Here is a 19,106-nt window from a genome sequence, read left to right on the forward strand (position 1 = left end):
TGAACAGTAATATAATGAATCTAAATGTGCAGTAAATCACATACTGATAGAGCTAGTCAGCAGTGCCTAGCACCGGTCAACATCCAGTGACTAGAAGTGTCCACTCGACGGTCCACATCAGGGCCGTACGATAGTCTACTCCACGTCACTTAACAGCTGACCCCTGCCCTACTGCTTGGTAGCTCTATCCGACGCATAAATAAATTCGTGGAAACCGTAAATAAACCTGCACATGTAGGAACCTAGTCCCTAAGCTGGGTTCAGCATCATTCCGAAAGGAATGAGGGCGAAACAAACCCCCGTAGGCACACAATAAATAAGACTCTAGAAGTCTCGGATTTAATTTAAATTAAAACAAATGAATAATAATTCAATAAATAATGCTAAGTGCTGAATTAGAGTAAGGGAGGGGATAAAATACGAGAAATCACGGGATCTCTCACGGGAATTAAAGAACAGGAGGATAGGGTTAGGAGCTTGCCTTTATACGGTCGTTTCTTACTTTTATTGCACTCCCGCTGCGAAGTAAAACGTTTAATAGCGATTAATAAAATTGTGGCTCACATTAATTAAATCTAACCGTGATATAAATAATTTAACCGTCTAAAATCCCACGTAGGCTCACCACAAATAAAACCCCAATGAGTCTCATATTTAATTTAAATTAAATTATACTAATAAAATTCTCAATTCGTATAATTAATACGTGATACCGAAATGAATTAAGAGAATACGAGGGTTCATAAAATGGAAAGAGATTGCGAAGGATAGGGGGAGCTTGCCTTTATTTAGCTGTTTACAGTGTTTCTACGCTTAAATACTACCAAAATAATACACGCTGTAAAATAGAATAACTCTCCAAATTAATAAAATTGGACCCAAAATGAAATTCTAACCGCACAGAATGTTTAATACATAATTCTTTACTTATCTAACAAATTAAATGACGATTAAATCCCATTTAATCTTGATTTTTCCCTCAAATTTCTCCATTTTCTTCACTGCGGCGATGCTGCTTCTTTTTCATTTTTTTCCCTTCTGTTTGCTGCTTTAGAAACGCCCGAAATGGGCTTTAAAATGGTGCAAAAAGGGTGGGCAGAATGGGGCCACGTGGCGCAACCTGCAGCCGCTCAAGCTGCCATCGCCATGGGCTGAAACGACATCGTTTCGCCCCCCGGCCGAATAAAATGGCAAAATCCCCAGCCTCGCGCACGCACACTTCGATCTCGCATCCCCCGCCCGCGCGCTCGCGTGCGACCGCTCGCGCCCGAGCTCGCCTTCAACATATATACACCGCGCATTAAATTTAAAGTGATTTGCGGCCACTTCTACAAATCGCATTCAACACCCCAGATTTACATTAATTGCACATACGCCCTCAAACTCCAATTCCTCTTATTATAGTTATACCCCAATTTTTTCAGAAATTATACTAAAATGATTTATTTTATTATTTTCCTAAATACTCTCCAATTAATAATTATTTTCTCAAAATAACATAAATACCCATTTTTTCCTTAACTCTCCAAATAATTTAATATTTCCTTTAAATTCCAAAACAAATAATTATTTTCTTGAAATAATAAATACTCAATAATCACCGAATAAAAATTAAATCAATATTTCATTTAAACCCACAAATATTTGTTCATCTCCACAAACACAATAATTAATAATTATTAATCATTTTCAAATTTCAAGATATTACACAATAAATATAAATTACAGAGATATTAAAATTAATAGTTAATGATTAAAAAGTAACTAACAGAGATATTAATCAAGTAACAACTAATTATTATAAATTAACAATTAAAATTAATAGTTAACAATAATATGTTGCGGTCATTTTATTTGTTTAATATATTAATTAAAATGAAACAATCTATAGTTAACATAGGTATTTTTCATCTAAAAAATATTTCAATATGCATTTAAAAGTTAAAATAACAAAATACTAAAAATATAATACACCAAAAAAGAAAAAGAAAAAGAAATAGAAAATACCTTATAGATCTTGGTGATGCTCGATCGTATCTTTCAAATGAAAACTAAATTGCAACAAAAAAATTGAACAGAACTCTGAGAGTGAGGCAGAGAGTGTGGAGGAAAGGAGAGGATGGGAGAAGAAAGGGAGTGCAAAGGGGGGAGGAGGGCGCAGGCGTGGGGAGGGTGGGGGGAATTCAAATAGCAAACAGCTTCAAATATTTTTTTAAAAAATCTTAAAATATAAATAATATATATACACAAAAAAATAATATTTTATATTCAATAATAAACATAAAATAATATATATAAATAATAAACAAATCCCGAATTTGGAGTATCATACTTTCACGCAATACACAGGGTTCAATAAGCAATCGATATTTCATAATTAAGGGTGTAGTACTCTTTGTAGTTGCGGTTCTTATATATCGTATTAACAATCGAAATATAGTTTAAAGAAAAAATCTCTATTTGATAGGACTTTTTCTTATATATATGAATTCCATTAGACCCATAAATGATACATTGGAAGACTCCTTTAAGTTTTTCAATATCAATAGATTGATTGTTTCGCTTCTATCTTCCAAAATGAAAAAAGATCTCTGAGAGTTGTTTTCTGATTCCGAAAGAGAGTACTTGGGTTCTCCCAATAACTAAAAAGTGTAGCATGTTTGAATCTAAATGAAGTTCACGATGGTGGAAGAACTGGATTGAAAAAAGTGAGATTCTAATTGTAAGATATCTAATGAAGCTGTCGTTGGAATTGAGATCTTATTCAAAGAGAAGAATTAATTCATATATAAGTAATATATAAATAATATACTAAATAAAAAAATAATAAACCAAAAATACTATATAAATGATATATTTATACTAAATAAACAAATATATATATATATATGAATAATATTTTTAGACTCCAACTTAATGTTAAACTAGAGAAAAAAAAAATGATTCACAATTTATATGTTAGAGAAATAATTTTGTAAGTAAATAATTTTAAATATTTGATAGAAAATATTTTCAAGTCTAACAAATTTTGTAAGTAAATCTAAGTTTATTTGTAGTAATAATTTTTGTACAGATAAACAATTATCGAGTGCCTTCCATGATATCCGAATATACAAATATATATTTGTGTCTTGTATCCAAATATGTTTTCTTGTTTGTGTTTTGTATCTGGAGATGTTTTATTTGTATTTGTCTTATATACGAATAGGTTTTGTTTTGCTCTTGTATTTGAATATGAGGTTCTTTGTTTGTCTTGTATTCAAATACAGACCAAATATTCTGTCGCTAATTCAATGGATATTAATTTTATTTTATTGCTAATTTAAATGAAAGTTTCATAAATTATTATATTAGCAGTAGAAAATTCTATCCCTATTTTGATTTTAATTTGTAATTTCATGCTTTATTAATTTTGCAACTTAACGATGAAATATTTCGTAACTAATTTTGAATTTAATTTGAATTTTTATAAATTCTACATTTAACTATGAAAAATTTTGTTGTTAAATGAGATTTTAAATTTAATTTAAATATTTTAAATTTTTATTTAAATTTTCTTCTACTTTAGTGACAATTGTTCCATCGTTGAAAAATTTTAAATTTAGTTAATTTTTTGTTACTAAAAATTATTTATATATAGCGGCATAATCTTTTCATCGCTAAAACTTATAATTTAGTTTTTAAATTTGTTAATATTAGCAGTGGAATTATTTCATCACTAAAAGATATAAATTTTAATTTAATTTTTTTTCATTTAGCGATAGAATTATTCTTTCGCTAAAAAATTTTAATGAAGTTTTAATTCTATTTTCTTTTAGCAACGAAATTATTCTGTAACTAAAATATTTTAAATAAAGTTTTAATTTTATTGTCCTTTAGCGACAGAATTATTCTGTCGCTAAAATATTTTAATTTTAATTTAAATTTTTTTCATCGCTCTTTCTTCACTAAAAAAATTTAAATTAAGTTTCCATCGCTAAATTAAAAAATTTAATAAAAAGTTCAAATTAAAAATTATATTTTAAAATTAAAATCACTAAAATTATTTAGTGACAGGTGTATCCGTCACTAAATTTTTAAAATATTAAAAATTATTTAGTGATGGGTCTTCCTTTCGCTAATTCCATCGCTAAATTAATAAAATATTAAAAAAAATTAGCACCGAAATAAATTGTCGCTGACTTGTTGCTAATTAGTGACAGAAAAATTTCGCTGCTAAATTTCGTCGTTGAAAGGTATTTTTCTTAGAATGACCTATCTCCATCTAATAACGACATCCACATGTTATATAGTGCTTAACACATCATCCTCTCATCAATATCCCCATACTGAATGAGGTAATAGCTTCTCTAGAGTTTCTTCTTAGACCTAACCTTAGGTTCTCGATGTATTATATTCTTCCCTCCTTGAACACATGACATCTTCGTTATGTGACCTTACAACTAGTCACAGATCTTCTCCCAGTTGAGGGCTATCATGTTAGAAGCCTGTCAGGAATCGCTCATTGTTTAGGCTTTCACACGCTAGTGCCACTCCCCGCCATTATCAGACCTCTTTCTCCAAGAGTTGGGTTTGATACCACCTTTAACATCCCGCATCGAGTCATAGGAATGGCTGAATCAACTTACCCTGATGGGTCTAGGTGAACTTCTCAGGGGTCATCCATTCTTGAGCTACTCTAACCCAAGCACGCTTAAGCCGAGAGTTCTTTATCCACATTCAACTCAAAAGATATCCAGCTGGTGTTGTTTCATTTTTTACTATCCTTGATATATATATATTAGCTTCTCTAGAGTCCTTTCTTAGACCTGACTTTAGACTCTCGGGGTATTACATCTTATCTTTCCAACTTCTCTTACTCTTTCGGCTGCGTCTTCTCTATCTCTCTTCAGTCTCCATTTTCTCTGTATCTTTGTTAACCAAGATATAGACAAGAGAAAATGGGATATGAAAAGCATTTTAGATAAAAAAAAAAATTCATTGTATTTTTTAAATTTATTCATTGATCCTTAGAAGAAGTCACGTGACTTCTTATCTAAGTTTTTTCACATAAATTTATGCTGCGTTCTCTTTGTTGTTTTTAAGTCATTTTTAGTTTTTGATTTTCTAAAATAATGAAAACGTATTCTCTTTGTTGTTTTTAAAAATGCATTTTTGAAAACAAGAAAAAAAGTGTAAAGAAAATTTAAAACAACAAAAAGTTGTTTTGAGTGTTTTCATCCAAAACAAACTCTAAACTCAAAACACGTTTATTTATTTATTCATATTTTATTATTATAATGAAAAAAATATTACACAATTCATTAACTTTAAAATTTATATATTTTTTTAATAATATATTAACATTAAAAAATTTTAATTTACTGAATAATCAAATTTATTAAATAAAATATCATTAAAAAATTATTTTCAAAATTTTAAAGAGAACACATGTAAGGGCCCACTCTCGAATATTCCCGCTAGCATAGGATATTCGAAAGGAGGTCATCACAGAGATGATACAGAACAAATCATAATAAAATAAACAACTCAATTCATTATTAGCAACGGAAACTAAATTAAGATTCAATTACACTTCCAATATCCCACAAGTTTGGGGCTTGAAGGCCATACCAATTAATTAAGAGGCTCTAATGTTAACCAACAGAATAATAATCATTTCATCTCAAACCTCACCAAAATGCTAAACAAGATCTTCAAGTTAGGACGCGTCCCCGTACACCACTATCCTTAGGCTTTAGTCCCACTGGACTCGCCCCCAATAATAGCCTTCCCTTTACTTGGAATGGCAAAGAAGATCAAGTGAGCCACAAGGCTCAGCAAGTTCTAGGACAATAAACAATGAACAAGAACCAAGAATAAGGTGACACCAAAAGAGAGTAATCCAGAATTCAATAGTTGTATACAAGTTTCACAATTTAAGACTTGGTCAATTCCAAGTTAAATGTATCATACCACCATGTACCAGTATGCAAATGTGTATATAAATTTAATATTAGTATCCAATCTCATAGGCTCGCAAGCCATTAAACAACATATGCCAAAGTGCATCAAGAGAGTAAAAACTCACATTCAATATGGAGCCAACCTGCCGAGCTATGGCCACCTCGTCCCGTGCTAGGTGCTCTAGGGTACCCTTCCCTCCGCGCAAAATAATAGGTGCACAAAATTTAATAACAATGGTATATATATCATATTCGACATGCCATTTATGAAATCACGCAAGGTTACCAACTTGAATGCTATGCTCTTAAATGCATAAATAAGTATCCTCATGGTTTAATACCATGTATTGATGACAAGTATACCTCCACAAAAAGTCTCAAATTTATGATTAGAGTTCCCATGCAACTAAAAGAACCACATCATGAACATTAGAGCTATTAATCTTTACACACCGTGGCATTTAATTTATTGGCCATATTCCAATGACTATTAAAAATGCAAGGAAAATTTTGATATAAATTCTCATAAATTTAGGCATATTAAAAATTCATTTAATAGATAATTAAATAATGCTTATGGCAATAAACAATGGTGCGTACATATGTATACGTAAACATATGTATATATTTATATTATTTTATTTGGGTGGGTTTAATTCTTTACCGTGGGTGCTTTAACATGTATATATACATATATATTATTTTTGGGTGCCTTGTGCTCAAAATGGGTTTACATATTTGATAGCATATAAAGATATTAAACAAAACAGAGGCTAAATGGATGCTAAACGTGCATATGCAAATATATATATATATATATATTATTGGGTGACTTCAATTTACAGTAGGTGTTAACATGTGTAAGCCTTTATATATATATATTATTTATATATATTATTAGAGTGCCTCAAGTGCTAAACATAAGTAAACACTACACTAATTAAATAGGCAAGCGTATATGTATATATATGGTACTGCAGTAAGCATATATAGACATATATAGAAGTGGGCTGAAACTGGGAGGGGTGGGTCTGCTCGATGAACCAGGGCAGCTAACTTAGGCGCGGATTTATGCATATAAAAGTGGTTTACTCGGCTAGAACAAAAGATTCAAAGTAAGCTAAAAGTGCATATATATATATATACATGGTCCGAATAAAGCACTGGGTATGAATAAACAGCGAGAGAGAGAGAGACAGAGAGAAACTCCCAACAAACAGCTCATCTACAATTGATATATATAAATATATTTATTATGTATATGAGTGGATCAGAACAGAGGCGTTTAAACAGAGGGCATATGCATATGCATAGTATTTATCTGGGTTAAATAAGAATAGGGGAGAATACGAACTAGGTGTATACCTATATATATATAATATAAGTGGGTCTTTGATTTTTGGCTAGTACAGGGAAACCGAACAAGGGCGTATGTGGGTCACTGGGTTTCTTGGCTGAACAGGGGAACAACTGAATGGAGTAAGTGAATATACATATATATATATATATTACAAATGGGTCACAGTGAGTTGCTGAAACAGGGGCGATGTGCATATAACTATATATATACGAATCTATATAGTTCAGCTTTTTAGATACAAATGAAGAAGATTTGTACCCTTACCTACCAAAATGCCATTCACCGAAAGAAATAGGGGTGATGCTATTCCTCGCTGTGCCTTTAACAAGACTGTGCATATGTGTATATTTTTATATCTATATAAAGCTTCCTTACACGATGGATCAGAGCAACAGGGAGACAAATTCACAATTGAGAAGGCTAAGGAAACTTGCCTTAGGAGCTATCCCAACCAGAAAGAAGTAGCTAAACCCTTCCACTGAGCTCAGGTTATCAACAACAAAATGGGAGAAGAAGAAGATCAAACAGAAGATGGATGGAGAAGAAGATGGCAGGCAATGGAACAATGTGAGGGAAAGAAGTGATATGCACTGCCTAAAATAGGAGATGTGTTCTAGCTAAAAGCAGAAAAACAAGAGACAGAAGGAACAGTTGCAGGCTGAGGTGCCCCATCCCCAAAAGATTGATTTGCCCCTCCTTTATCTCATTACAAAGAATCTTTTTAGGGCATTCTTGATATTTGACACATATTTTAAATTTTCATTTTTCCTTTTCTGACTCACATGGAATTCAAATCTCCTTCATCATTGGGCCCAAGCCCAACCCAACAATTTATTTAACCCACCTGATAAACCCATGAACTCATTTAACTATTTAAATAGAGCCCAAAACATTAATTTTCTAAATTCTTAAAAATTAGACCCATACACTTAAATTCATGATCACATGTACTAAGAAAATTTCATATTAATCCAAAATCATTTTATGCCATCAAAATAAATTGTTAAAATACTTTCACCCACATTTAGAATGCCCTTGAGTTAAAATTAAATAATAAAAACACCTAGACCCAATTTAGGATCATTACAACACATTTTTTAATTTTCTATTTTGAGAAATAGTTTTTTAAAATGATAAAGAGAACGCGTTTTCAATTTTTTTAAAAAAGACTACCAAAATAGAAAACTAAAAATAAATTCAAAATTCGAAAATTTAAAAGTAATGAGAACACAACCTTATCTTTTCTATTTAGATAAATTTATCTTGTTCCTTATAGATAAGAAAAAATGACGCATGAGTCCTCAAATGCATTTCAAAAATTTTAATAAATAGTTTGATAAAAATATTAAAATGCTTCTCAATCTTATATTAACCATTCTATATTTTGATCCAAAAATATTACAATCTTATCTTAATACAATTTTATCTTATGCATTTTAATAAACGCTACCTAAATAAATAAAGTATCAATTTAAAATTGTTAAGAAAATTTTGTTTTTTAGGAAAAATATGTTAGCATTCCACTACAGTCTATAGCACCTAAAAAAATACTTTTAATATGCATGATTGTATGTGTTTAACCAATGATTACAAAAATAACATTTATCAATAATAATAATAATAATGTATAAATCTAAATCGTCAAAATTATTATGTTACTCATGTGCCGTAATATAACATTTGTGAGAAGGGGCGTCCGCGTCATGGGAGTGGTGTGGCCATGTCGAGCGATGCGGGCAACATTTCATTATCTGCCTAAATTGTTTGGTCATAAAGAGGAGCGTGATCGTGACGTGGGGGAAACCATTGTACCTGGACACCGAAGGGAAACAAAACAATCCTTCAATGAACTGAAGATCATACCCCCGTTTTTGAAGTGGCTAACGTGGATACCAGAAATTCTGCGGTAGCACTATTTTGAATTTCTTTCAGTTTAATAAATTAATTTTCATTGAATGTGTGGAGGACATTTAAAATGTGGGTCTCCTCAAATTATTTGATAGCATATGAAAGGTACATTATTTTTGTATTCATCAAAATTATATTTTGGTTTCTAAATTTTTATTTTTTTCATGTAAAACTTAATTTTTTTTATAATTTTAAATATGTCCTTAAACTGTTTAAAATTATTCATTTAAATATTTATCTAATAAGTGATACGTACGCGTGTTGATGTAATAGTTTTTCAGCATCTTCTCATATCCCTTCTCACTCTCTTTTGCATCTCCTTAGTTTCCTCTTTCTCGTTAGTGTTTCTTCAGCTTCCTCTCTCTTTCTCTCCAGTTGTGTCTTTTTTCTCTCCAACGTCTCTTTTGTCTCCTTTAGCTACGTCTCATCTCTCTCTCAAGCATCTCCTCAACTCTTTCTACTTTTTTAAATTTATGTCACCTCAGATCCATCAACGTCTCCAGTCTCTTTTCTCCCAATCTAACTACATTTCCCCAGCTTTATTTCTCTTTTCAATTGCGTCACCCTAGATTCGATGGCGTCTCTAATATCCCTTTCTTTATCCGACTACGTCTCCTTCTCTCCCTATCTCTCTAGTGTCTTTTTAGCTCTCTCTCCCTCTTTCTCTGTCTCTTTTCACTGTTATTTGATTCTGAGGATGAGGAAAAAGATGACTCTTCACAATAAACCATGTGCAGAGTTTGAGCAGCTCTGGCTTTGGCCTGTTCCTTCTTCTTCTTCGTTTTCAAATCCTTATCTTATGCTCTTAGTTGTTCCAATTGCCTAAGTAAGAGCTTTGTAACTTTGTCAAGTAGAAAGAGAGAGCCAAGAAAATGGCATTGGAGAGAGAGAGAGAGAGAGCTAAGGGGATGTTGAAAAGAGAGAAGAGATGCCGAAGGAGATGCAACCAAAGACAAAGAGAGAGTTATGGTTTAAACACATTTGGAATCATAAAATGTTTAAGGTTTCAAAAAAAAAAACATAAAATTGAACAATTTATAGAAGAATGAATTATTTATGACAATTCCTCGTCGTGGAGGATTGCTACTGCAAGATGCAAGAACCCAAATATTAATAAGTCCACCCACTTGATCACATTTACCAGTGAGTCATATTGTGCTCAACGTAGGGGTGTGCAATCGGTTATAACCGAATCGAACCGCCCAAAAATTATGAACCGAACCGAACCGACCAATATATAATAACTGAACCGAACCGAGCTGACTAACCCCACTAACCGAACTAACCAAAACCTAAATCATGATAACTAAACCAACCTAGAATACTAAAGAGACCGAGCATTTGTTACCGCCGGGCACCTGGCCGGCCGGTGATTCTAATGATCGGAACCGATCATTGGATTCCCCCAACCATGGTGATTCATATATCAAAAAATGACTTTGATCGGACAGTTGATTTTTTGTAGATCTAAAAATTAATTCCATAGTTAATAAACTCAAAGAGGAAGAGGAAGAGAGAGAGTGACGAAGAGAAAATAAAATGGCAGTGAGACATGGGGTGCTGCGCCCGCGTGGGGGGGGTCACAGTTCAGTTCCCGCAAGGAAGGGGGGTTTTGGTTTATTCCACGGTTTGGTTCGATTTTGGGCTATTTTTATCAAAATAATCAAACCGAACCGAACCGAAAAACTGATTTTTTTAAAAATAAATAATTGAAACCGAATTGTGTATTATGGCTAATCAAATCGAATCGATTCGATTCAATTAAATCGGTTTATCCGATTTTTTGCACACCCCTAGTTCAATGACATTAAACCACTTTATAGTGTAATAGCGGACTATTAGAAATATGAAAAAATAATAATAAAGCACATCTATATATATATTATAACAAAACAGCCGTCAAATTTTTTCCCGCCCATTTCCAATTACTATTTTGATATTTTATTATGTTTTTTTAATTTTTTTTGCTTATCCGAAATGAAATTTTTATAGGTCATTAATTAAATCTATATTTGTGAAAAACATGTAGTTGTTGGAACATGTAAATAATTTTTTTCATGGTTAAATAGTGTTTGGAGAATGTGTAAGGTATATGAAGAGTCAAGATAAATATTATTAATTTATTCATATTATTAATTTTTAAATATTAGCATAAAATTTTAATTAAAATAAATTACAAAAAAATAAGACTTTTTTAAATCGGGAGAAATCTTGAGATATTAGATAATATTGTCGAATACCGACTGTTAAGTAAATTTTTTATTTTTTTTATTTATATATAGTTTAATTAATTTAAATTTATTTTTTTTAATTTTAAATGTTATAATTTTATATATAACTTAAATGTTATAATTTTATTTTTTAACTTTATTTTTTTTGTTGCTTTTTTAAAAATGTAACTTGTCATAAATGTGATAATTGATTGTTATGAGGAATATGTAAAGTCATGTATGGATAATCAATTTTAAAATTTTGATTATTATTATTTATATAATTAATTATTTATTTAAATTATCTTTATTTTATATATAGTTTAATTATTTTAATTTTTTTATAATTTTATATATAACTTAAATATTATAATTTTATTTTTTAACTTTATTTTTATTTGTTGCTTTCTTAAAAATGTGACATGTCTTAAATGTGGTAATTGATTGTGAGGAGAAATATGTAAAGTCATGTATGTATAATTAATTTTAAAAATTTGATTATTATCATTTATATAATTAATTAATTATTTAAATTATCTTTATGTTATATAGTTTAATTAATTTAAATTTATTTTTTTATAATTTTAAATGTTATAATTTTATTTTTTAACTTTATTTTTTTTATTGCTTTCTTAAAAATTTGATCTATTTTAAAAATGGTAATTGATTGTCAGGAGAAATATATAAAATCATGTATGGATAATCAATTTTGAAAATTTAATTATTATCATTTATATAATTAATTGATTATTTAAATTATTCTTATTTTAAATATAGTTTAACTAATTTATTTTTTTATATTTTTAAATGTTATAATTTTATATATAATTTAAATATTATAATTTTATTTTTTAACTTTTTTTTGGTTACTTTCTTAAAAATTTGACCTATCTTAAATATGGTAATTGATTGTCAAGAGAAATATGTAAAGTCATTGATAATCAATTTTGAAAATTTGATTATTATTATTTATATAATTAATTAATTATTTAAATTATCTTTATTTTATATATAGTTTAATTAATTTAAATTAATTTTCTTATAATTTTAAATATTATAATTTTATATATAACTTAAATTTTATAATTTTATTTTTTAACTTTATCTTTTTGTTGCTTTCTTAAAAATTTGATCCGTCTTAAATGTGGTAATTGATTGTCACGAGAAATATGTAAAGTTGGATAATTAATTTTGAAAAATTGATTATTATCATTTATATAATTAATTGATTATTTAAATTATTCTTATTTTATATATAGTTTAATTAATTTAAATTTATTTTTTATATTTTTAAATATTATAATTTTACATATAATTTAAATATTATAATTTTACTTTTTAATTTTTTTTATTACTTTCTTAAAATTTGACCTGTCTTAAATGTGGTAATTGATTGTCAGAAGAAATATGTAAAGTCATGGATAATCAATTTTGAAAATTTGATTATTACCATTTATAATTAATTGATTATTTAAATTATCTTTATTTTATATATAGTTTAATTAATTTAAATTTTTTTCTTATAATTTTAAATATTATAATTTTATATATAACTTAAATGTTATAATTTTATTTTTTAACTTTTTATTTTTTTTACTTCCTTAAAAATTTGACATGTCTTAAATGTGGTAATTAATTGTTAGGAGAAATATGTAAAGTCATGTATGGATAATCAATTTTGAAAATTTGATTATTATTATTTATATAATTAATTGATTATTTAAATTATTTTTATTTTACATACAATTTAATTAATTTAAATTTATTTTTTATAATTTTAAATATCATAATTTTATTTTTCAACTTAATTGATTATTGTCATTTATTTAATTCTCTGAAGATGTGCTATATGTTAGACTTGGAAAAATTAAATGCAAATTAAATTTGTGTTTTGAAAGTTATGTTGAGTAAGATTCAAATTGTGTGGCAAAGCGTGGGAAAAAAGAGAAACTTAGAGTGTGTTTGATTGCACACATTTACCATGAAAAATATATAATTAGTACACATTTTCTATGGAAAATAATCAAACACTCTTAACTTTTCTATGAAAAAATATGTATGATACAAGCATTTAAAACTTCTTTCCATGGAATTCATTTTCCTAGGGGGTGGGGTGATTTTTGTTTTCTAGGCAATATTACCTAGAATTAAATTCTAGGTAATGCAATCAAACACACCTTTTGAGTGTGTTTGATTGCACATATTTACCATGAAAAATATGTAATTATTACACATTTTCTATGAAAAATAATCAAACACTCTTAATTTTTCTATGGAAAAATATGCATGGTACAAGCATTTAAAGTTTTTTTCATTGAATTTATTTTCTAAAGGTGTGAGGTGGTTTTTATTTTCTAGGCAATATTACATAGAATTAAATTATAGGTAATGAAATCAAATACACCTTTAATGATGGCATGTGATTTAATAAATTGAGAGAAATAGAAGAATTTGAAGGAAGAGAAATTAATAAAAGAAAGTAAATATCTCTCTCTTTTCTTCCTCTCTATTCCTGTTCAATCCTTCCATTTCCTCTCTTCTCCTTTCTCGATTATTCTTCTCAAATTTTCTCTTCTTCTTTACTTTTATTTAGTAAATTTCAACCTTATTTTTTTACCCAGTTTGGTTTTCTGGTGTAACATAGCACCACTATTCTGTCAAGTGAATGATGTGAATGCAACTAAGAAAAATTAGGCCTTGAGGGTTCGTGTAGTATGCACATATGAGACAAATACACGTAAAATCCAACAAAAAAAAAATGTCTACCCTTGAATGCATATTTTAGAATAAAGAGGTTGGTTATCGTTTATTTTTTTTTCTGTTATAGTGTAATTTTTATATTTTTTATGCATTGCTTATTTATTACATCTTAATTTAGGTTTATTTTTTACATGGTTTCGGGATAGAGTTATGTGCTTTTAATTGTTCATCTACCCTTTAATGCATATAAAAAAATCTTTCAAAATCTATAATCTTTTTGTTATATTTTCATGATTGTAATACGATTATTTTATTTATTTTTTACTTCTTTATTATGATTTTCATTTATTGTAACTACTAAATTATATAACTTTCACTTTAACATTTTTTTTTTTTACGATATCCATGCATCGCATGGGTGATCCACTAGTTTGTTTAAAAAAGCAATTGTGGATGCATAAAGAAGCAATTCAAGAGCAGGAGAATTGAGATTTCATATTTTTTAGGCCCAGAAATAATTCCTGGTCTCAGTGGGGACCAGAAATCACGGTCTGTTGATGCATGAATCACACCCAGGCTGACTTTCTTTAAATCATAGTACTTTTTGTTGGTTAGGGGAAGGGCGGTTGACGTTTCGTCGGAGTTGCACTACGTACACTGCTAATTAATTGAATAATATATTTCTGGTGTCTGGTGGGCCATGCAATCACGTTTTAATTTCATATATTAAAATATTAAGTGCACATTTAGTTTAGATCGATTTGTTTAACGTTCACTGCCTTACGTGATCAAAACGACGACGTCATTGACGTAATACTTAAAAAAATTTAAGACTTTTTAGATATTTAAAAATTAATTCCAAATTGTATTAAACTAAACTCAAAGGGGATTTTGTAGTAATTTGCCAAATTATGGGGTTTTGAAGGGAAATAAAAAACGTAAATTTATAAAGGAATATACCTAAATGTAATTTGATGAAAATTATAAAATAGACCAATTTTATCAAGTTAAAAGGGGCCAACTTTGACCGTAAAATTGGACGATACCAAATTAAATTACATTAAACCCAATATTAAGTTTTGTAGATGGGAGTATGATGAATTAGTTGGATTCAAGTAGGATTGGTAATGGTTCGGCTTTGTTTTAGTTTTTGTCAAAATCATAACCAAACCAAACTTAAACTATTAAAATCAAAACCAAATCATTCGATTTCTATTTTAATCATAATTTTTTTTGTTTGATTCATACCAACAAATAAAAATAAATTCTAATAAAATTACCTTCTTCTTGCATAAAGTTACAAATTAACTTCAAACTTCTTAGATATAATTATTTGATTGATAAAAATAAAATAATTTAATATTAAATTTTATTTTTATTTGTTAATTACTTTATAAATGTTAAATATTTTATATATTTGTAATGCATTAGTTAAAATACTTGTAAAAAAATACATTAGTCAATATATATATAATGTGTTTATATAATATATTAAATAAATAAATATATATTATCTATATGTATATTCGGTTCAGTTTGGTTCGATTTTTCACACATTATATTCAATTTTGGTTTAGGTTTTGGTTTAGATTTAGTAAAAACCATAACCAAACCATACACATTGAAACAGTGTTCGGTTTTTCTCCAAATCAAACCATTATCTAGTCAAACGATTTTTAACTGCGTTGACCGGTTCGGTTTCGGTTCGATTCCCTACAATTTCGGTTGCAATTACTATCCCTAGATCCAAGTTTGATAAAAATTAACAAGTGAATTAAAAGTTATTTAAGTTGGAAGTTAGTTAAAATATATACTGAGGAATTGGTTAAATAGTCTAATTTGGACCCAAATAAAATCCGAACAACATTCCAAGAAAAATTAGAAGGTGGTTGGATTAAAAGATTATTTTTTGGTATTAATTTTTTGTACGTCATTTTTTTTTATAATTCTTGCAGTTAACTAAACTCTATTTGGACATGTAATAACTTTATTTTAACGTTCAAATTTCAGTTGTTGCATGTCAATTAAGTTTGATGTAGATTGTGTGTTTTGTGCAAAACTCTAATTAATTAATGGTTAAAAAGAAAAAGTCATAGAATAATATGGGTTTAAATGTAAAATTAAAAAAAGTTCTTAAATTGTTAAGAGAATAGCTTGTTGCGGATTTTTTTTTTTTTTTTTTTAATTTAGGTTTTGAGTTTCGTCTGATTAGTCTGCAGACGGGCTTTCTCTCGAACAGTGAGTCTATGCACACACAAAACAAAATATTCAGTTTACATCTTTATATGAGATAAATATCACCATAAAAATTTAATTTCTAATACTCTTTGTTCCAACTTTCTTTCATATATTGATGATGCTCTTAATTAGTTGATCTGTTGAGGGTATATAATTTGAAGAGTAGTTTGCTTTTTTAATTTTTACACCATAATTTAATTGTGTACGTTAAATTGTATTCTTGCTTTCTATTTATGCACGTACGTTAACTTATTACTCATACTCAAAACTGCACGATCGGTAACGTAGAATTCAACGAAAGATCCCACGTTTGGTTATGCTTAATTTGATTTATTTATTTAACTTTGACAATAAAAGGTCCCACATGGACTTGCATCTTGCTAGCTGCTATATGGATGCAAATGGAAATTATCTTTCAGACTGAAAGGTACAAGTTCTCAGGCAACCGGGGCTCTGCAAGAGCAAGCAAAGGACTAGCCCGGGACATATTATCAGCGGACTCTTTCATGTCGATCTTTGAAATGTTGGGTGGCAATTTGAAAGTGAAACCTTGAAGAAGCCTAGCCATCAACATTGTAGTCATGACGGATCCTAGGGTGACACCAACACATCCACGTCGTCCAATGCTAAATGACAAAATGCGCAAGTCCGGGTCATTGAGCCCCACCTCGGAGCCGTCTTCTGTCAAGTGGCGCTCCGGCCGAAACTCGAGCGGCTCCTCCCAGACCTTAGGGTTCCGGCCTAGTCCTGGGCGACTGAGCAGCACATGGCTCCCCTTTGGGATGAAGTAGCCAGCTACGGTTGTGTCGGCAACAGAGACATGTGGGACATTAAAGGGTGCCAAGGGGTGGAGGCGGAAGGCTTCTTTGATGCAAGCTTTGACATAGTTGAGGTGCGGGAGATCTGATTCTTGGACCAGCCTTTCTTTTCCCACCACTCTGTCCAATTCCTCAATGGCTCGTTTGAATGTTTCCGGTTGGTTTAACATCTCAGCAAGTGCCCATTCCACGGCGTTTGATGGGTTGTCCACTGTTTCTATCATCAGCTCCTGCCAACATGGATTAGCACATAGATTGAGAATCAGTACAGGTTATTATAAATGGTCTTGTTTATTGCAAATGTATTGTAAATATTCATCTAGGCAATAAATATGAGCATATATTAAGGAATTAATCCGGCCCTTTTATATAAGTAACAATCATAACCTTAATTTCACCAAATAGGGTTGATAACTTGAACTTAATTTATACTTTAATCCATTAATTTCAACTAACATCCATGTTCTTTTTAAAACCTTCATGTTATCCTTTTTAAGAATTAAATTTTTGTTGTCAATTTCTTCCTTTTCTGTGTGTTCTTTCCACTCTTTGGCGAGTACAACTTCCGAATTTGGGGAGAGATACTTACCACAATCTGAGCTTTGATTTCTTCAACCGAAAGTAATGGGCTACCATGTGCATTTTTTAGGGTAAGAAGCACATCAAGCAAGTCTTCCTTCTCTTCCTTTGTACCCGTTTGCCATTCTCTGGACCTCTCTTCAATCAGTGGATCTTGGTATTTCCTGCATGTGCCAACGGCCTTTCTCATGATCTTCTCATGGCCGTCCAAGTCTAGTTTGCCTCGCAACCATGGAATATAATCCGAGATGCAAAACGCATAGAGATAGTTAAGAATGGTGAATAGAGCATCGATATGCTCTTCTTCCTCCACTCCGGGCCCGCCATCTTCCTTTCCCTCCCCGAAAAATCTCTTCCCAAAAATCATCTTTCTTATCACATTTCCACAGAAATGTTGCGTTGCGACTCTGATGTCCACAATACCACCGATCATGGAACTTTTACGAGTTTGATTGTACACAAAGCGGATAAGGTGATCGGCTTCTTCGACTCTCATATTATGGAGCCATCGAAATCTCGCCGGTGAAAGAACTTCGGAGACAAGGACTCTTCTCATCTTCTTCCATTGATCTCCCAATGGCGTAAGAGCCGTTGTAAGATATTTGCTTGTCAACTCTGCCGATAAGCAAATCGGCCTGGAAGAGAAAACAGAATCATGCTTTTTCAAGAATTCGCAAGCGAGTTGAGGAGAAGTGACGGGAATGACATGAACATTTCCCAGGCGGACACAGATTATTTCAGAGTCCAGTTCCTCCATTAATTTGTGTATCCACCGAAAGGTGGGCTTGTTTGTGAGCATCTCCGGGAGACATCCAACGATTGGCCATGGTTTTGGCCCCGGTGGAAGCGAGGCGGCCTGGTTTGATCTCTTGTTTCTCTTGGCTTTGTGTTTGTGAAAGACCAGAACAGCCAAGGCCATGAAGAGAAAAGTCGAGCAAATGAAGAAGGGAGTAGTTGAAACGCCGTCACCATTGCCTGCGCGGCTGCCGGCCATTTTAATTTGGGAAAGATGGACAACACAATTTATCTGCTATATATTGCTCTTGCACTTAGCACTTTGCACCCTGCGTCCCGAGAATTGCGCGGGCTTCCTTTATATAAAAGTTGCGGAGCGCCGGATTTACTAGAGTGACAGCACGTATTAACTTCTGGAAATCACAGTCGAATCAAGCCCACTCATCCAATAGGAACAACATAAATTGGACCGTCAATTTTCTTCACTCTTCACCGACAAGAAGCCATTCGCCCTTGATTTGGATAGCGACCTGTGGATAAAGCCCAGCCGATCAAGTGGGTGAGCAGATGATGTAAAAGACCACAACGGAATTGCATTACCATGCAAACCTCC

General features: G+C 30.7%; 1 protein-coding gene across 2 annotated transcripts in view; it reads right to left on the bottom strand.

Annotated features, from left to right (window-relative positions):
• LOC127787901 (tryptophan N-monooxygenase CYP79A68-like) overlaps positions 1-18,799 on the bottom strand; it is a 43,808-nt gene extending 25,009 nt beyond the window's left edge. The window contains exons 1-2 of one of the 2 annotated variants that reach the window (XM_052315987.1): positions 17,769-18,799; positions 16,911-17,409 (exon numbers count right to left, since the gene is read on the bottom strand). In XM_052315987.1, coding sequence (XP_052171947.1) covers positions 16,911-17,409; positions 17,769-18,752 — 1,483 coding nt within the window. In that variant the 5' untranslated portion in view covers positions 18,753-18,799. Of the gene's footprint in view, positions 1-16,696; positions 17,410-17,768 lie in introns of those variants that run through there. The other variant, XM_052315979.1, reaches the window with a different exon arrangement.
• Positions 18,800-19,106: the final 307 nt, after the last annotated feature.

The sequence above is a fragment of the Diospyros lotus genome, chromosome 1 (genome assembly GCF_014633365.1).
Source record: "Diospyros lotus cultivar Yz01 chromosome 1, ASM1463336v1, whole genome shotgun sequence".
Taxonomy (NCBI): domain Eukaryota; kingdom Viridiplantae; phylum Streptophyta; class Magnoliopsida; order Ericales; family Ebenaceae; genus Diospyros; species Diospyros lotus.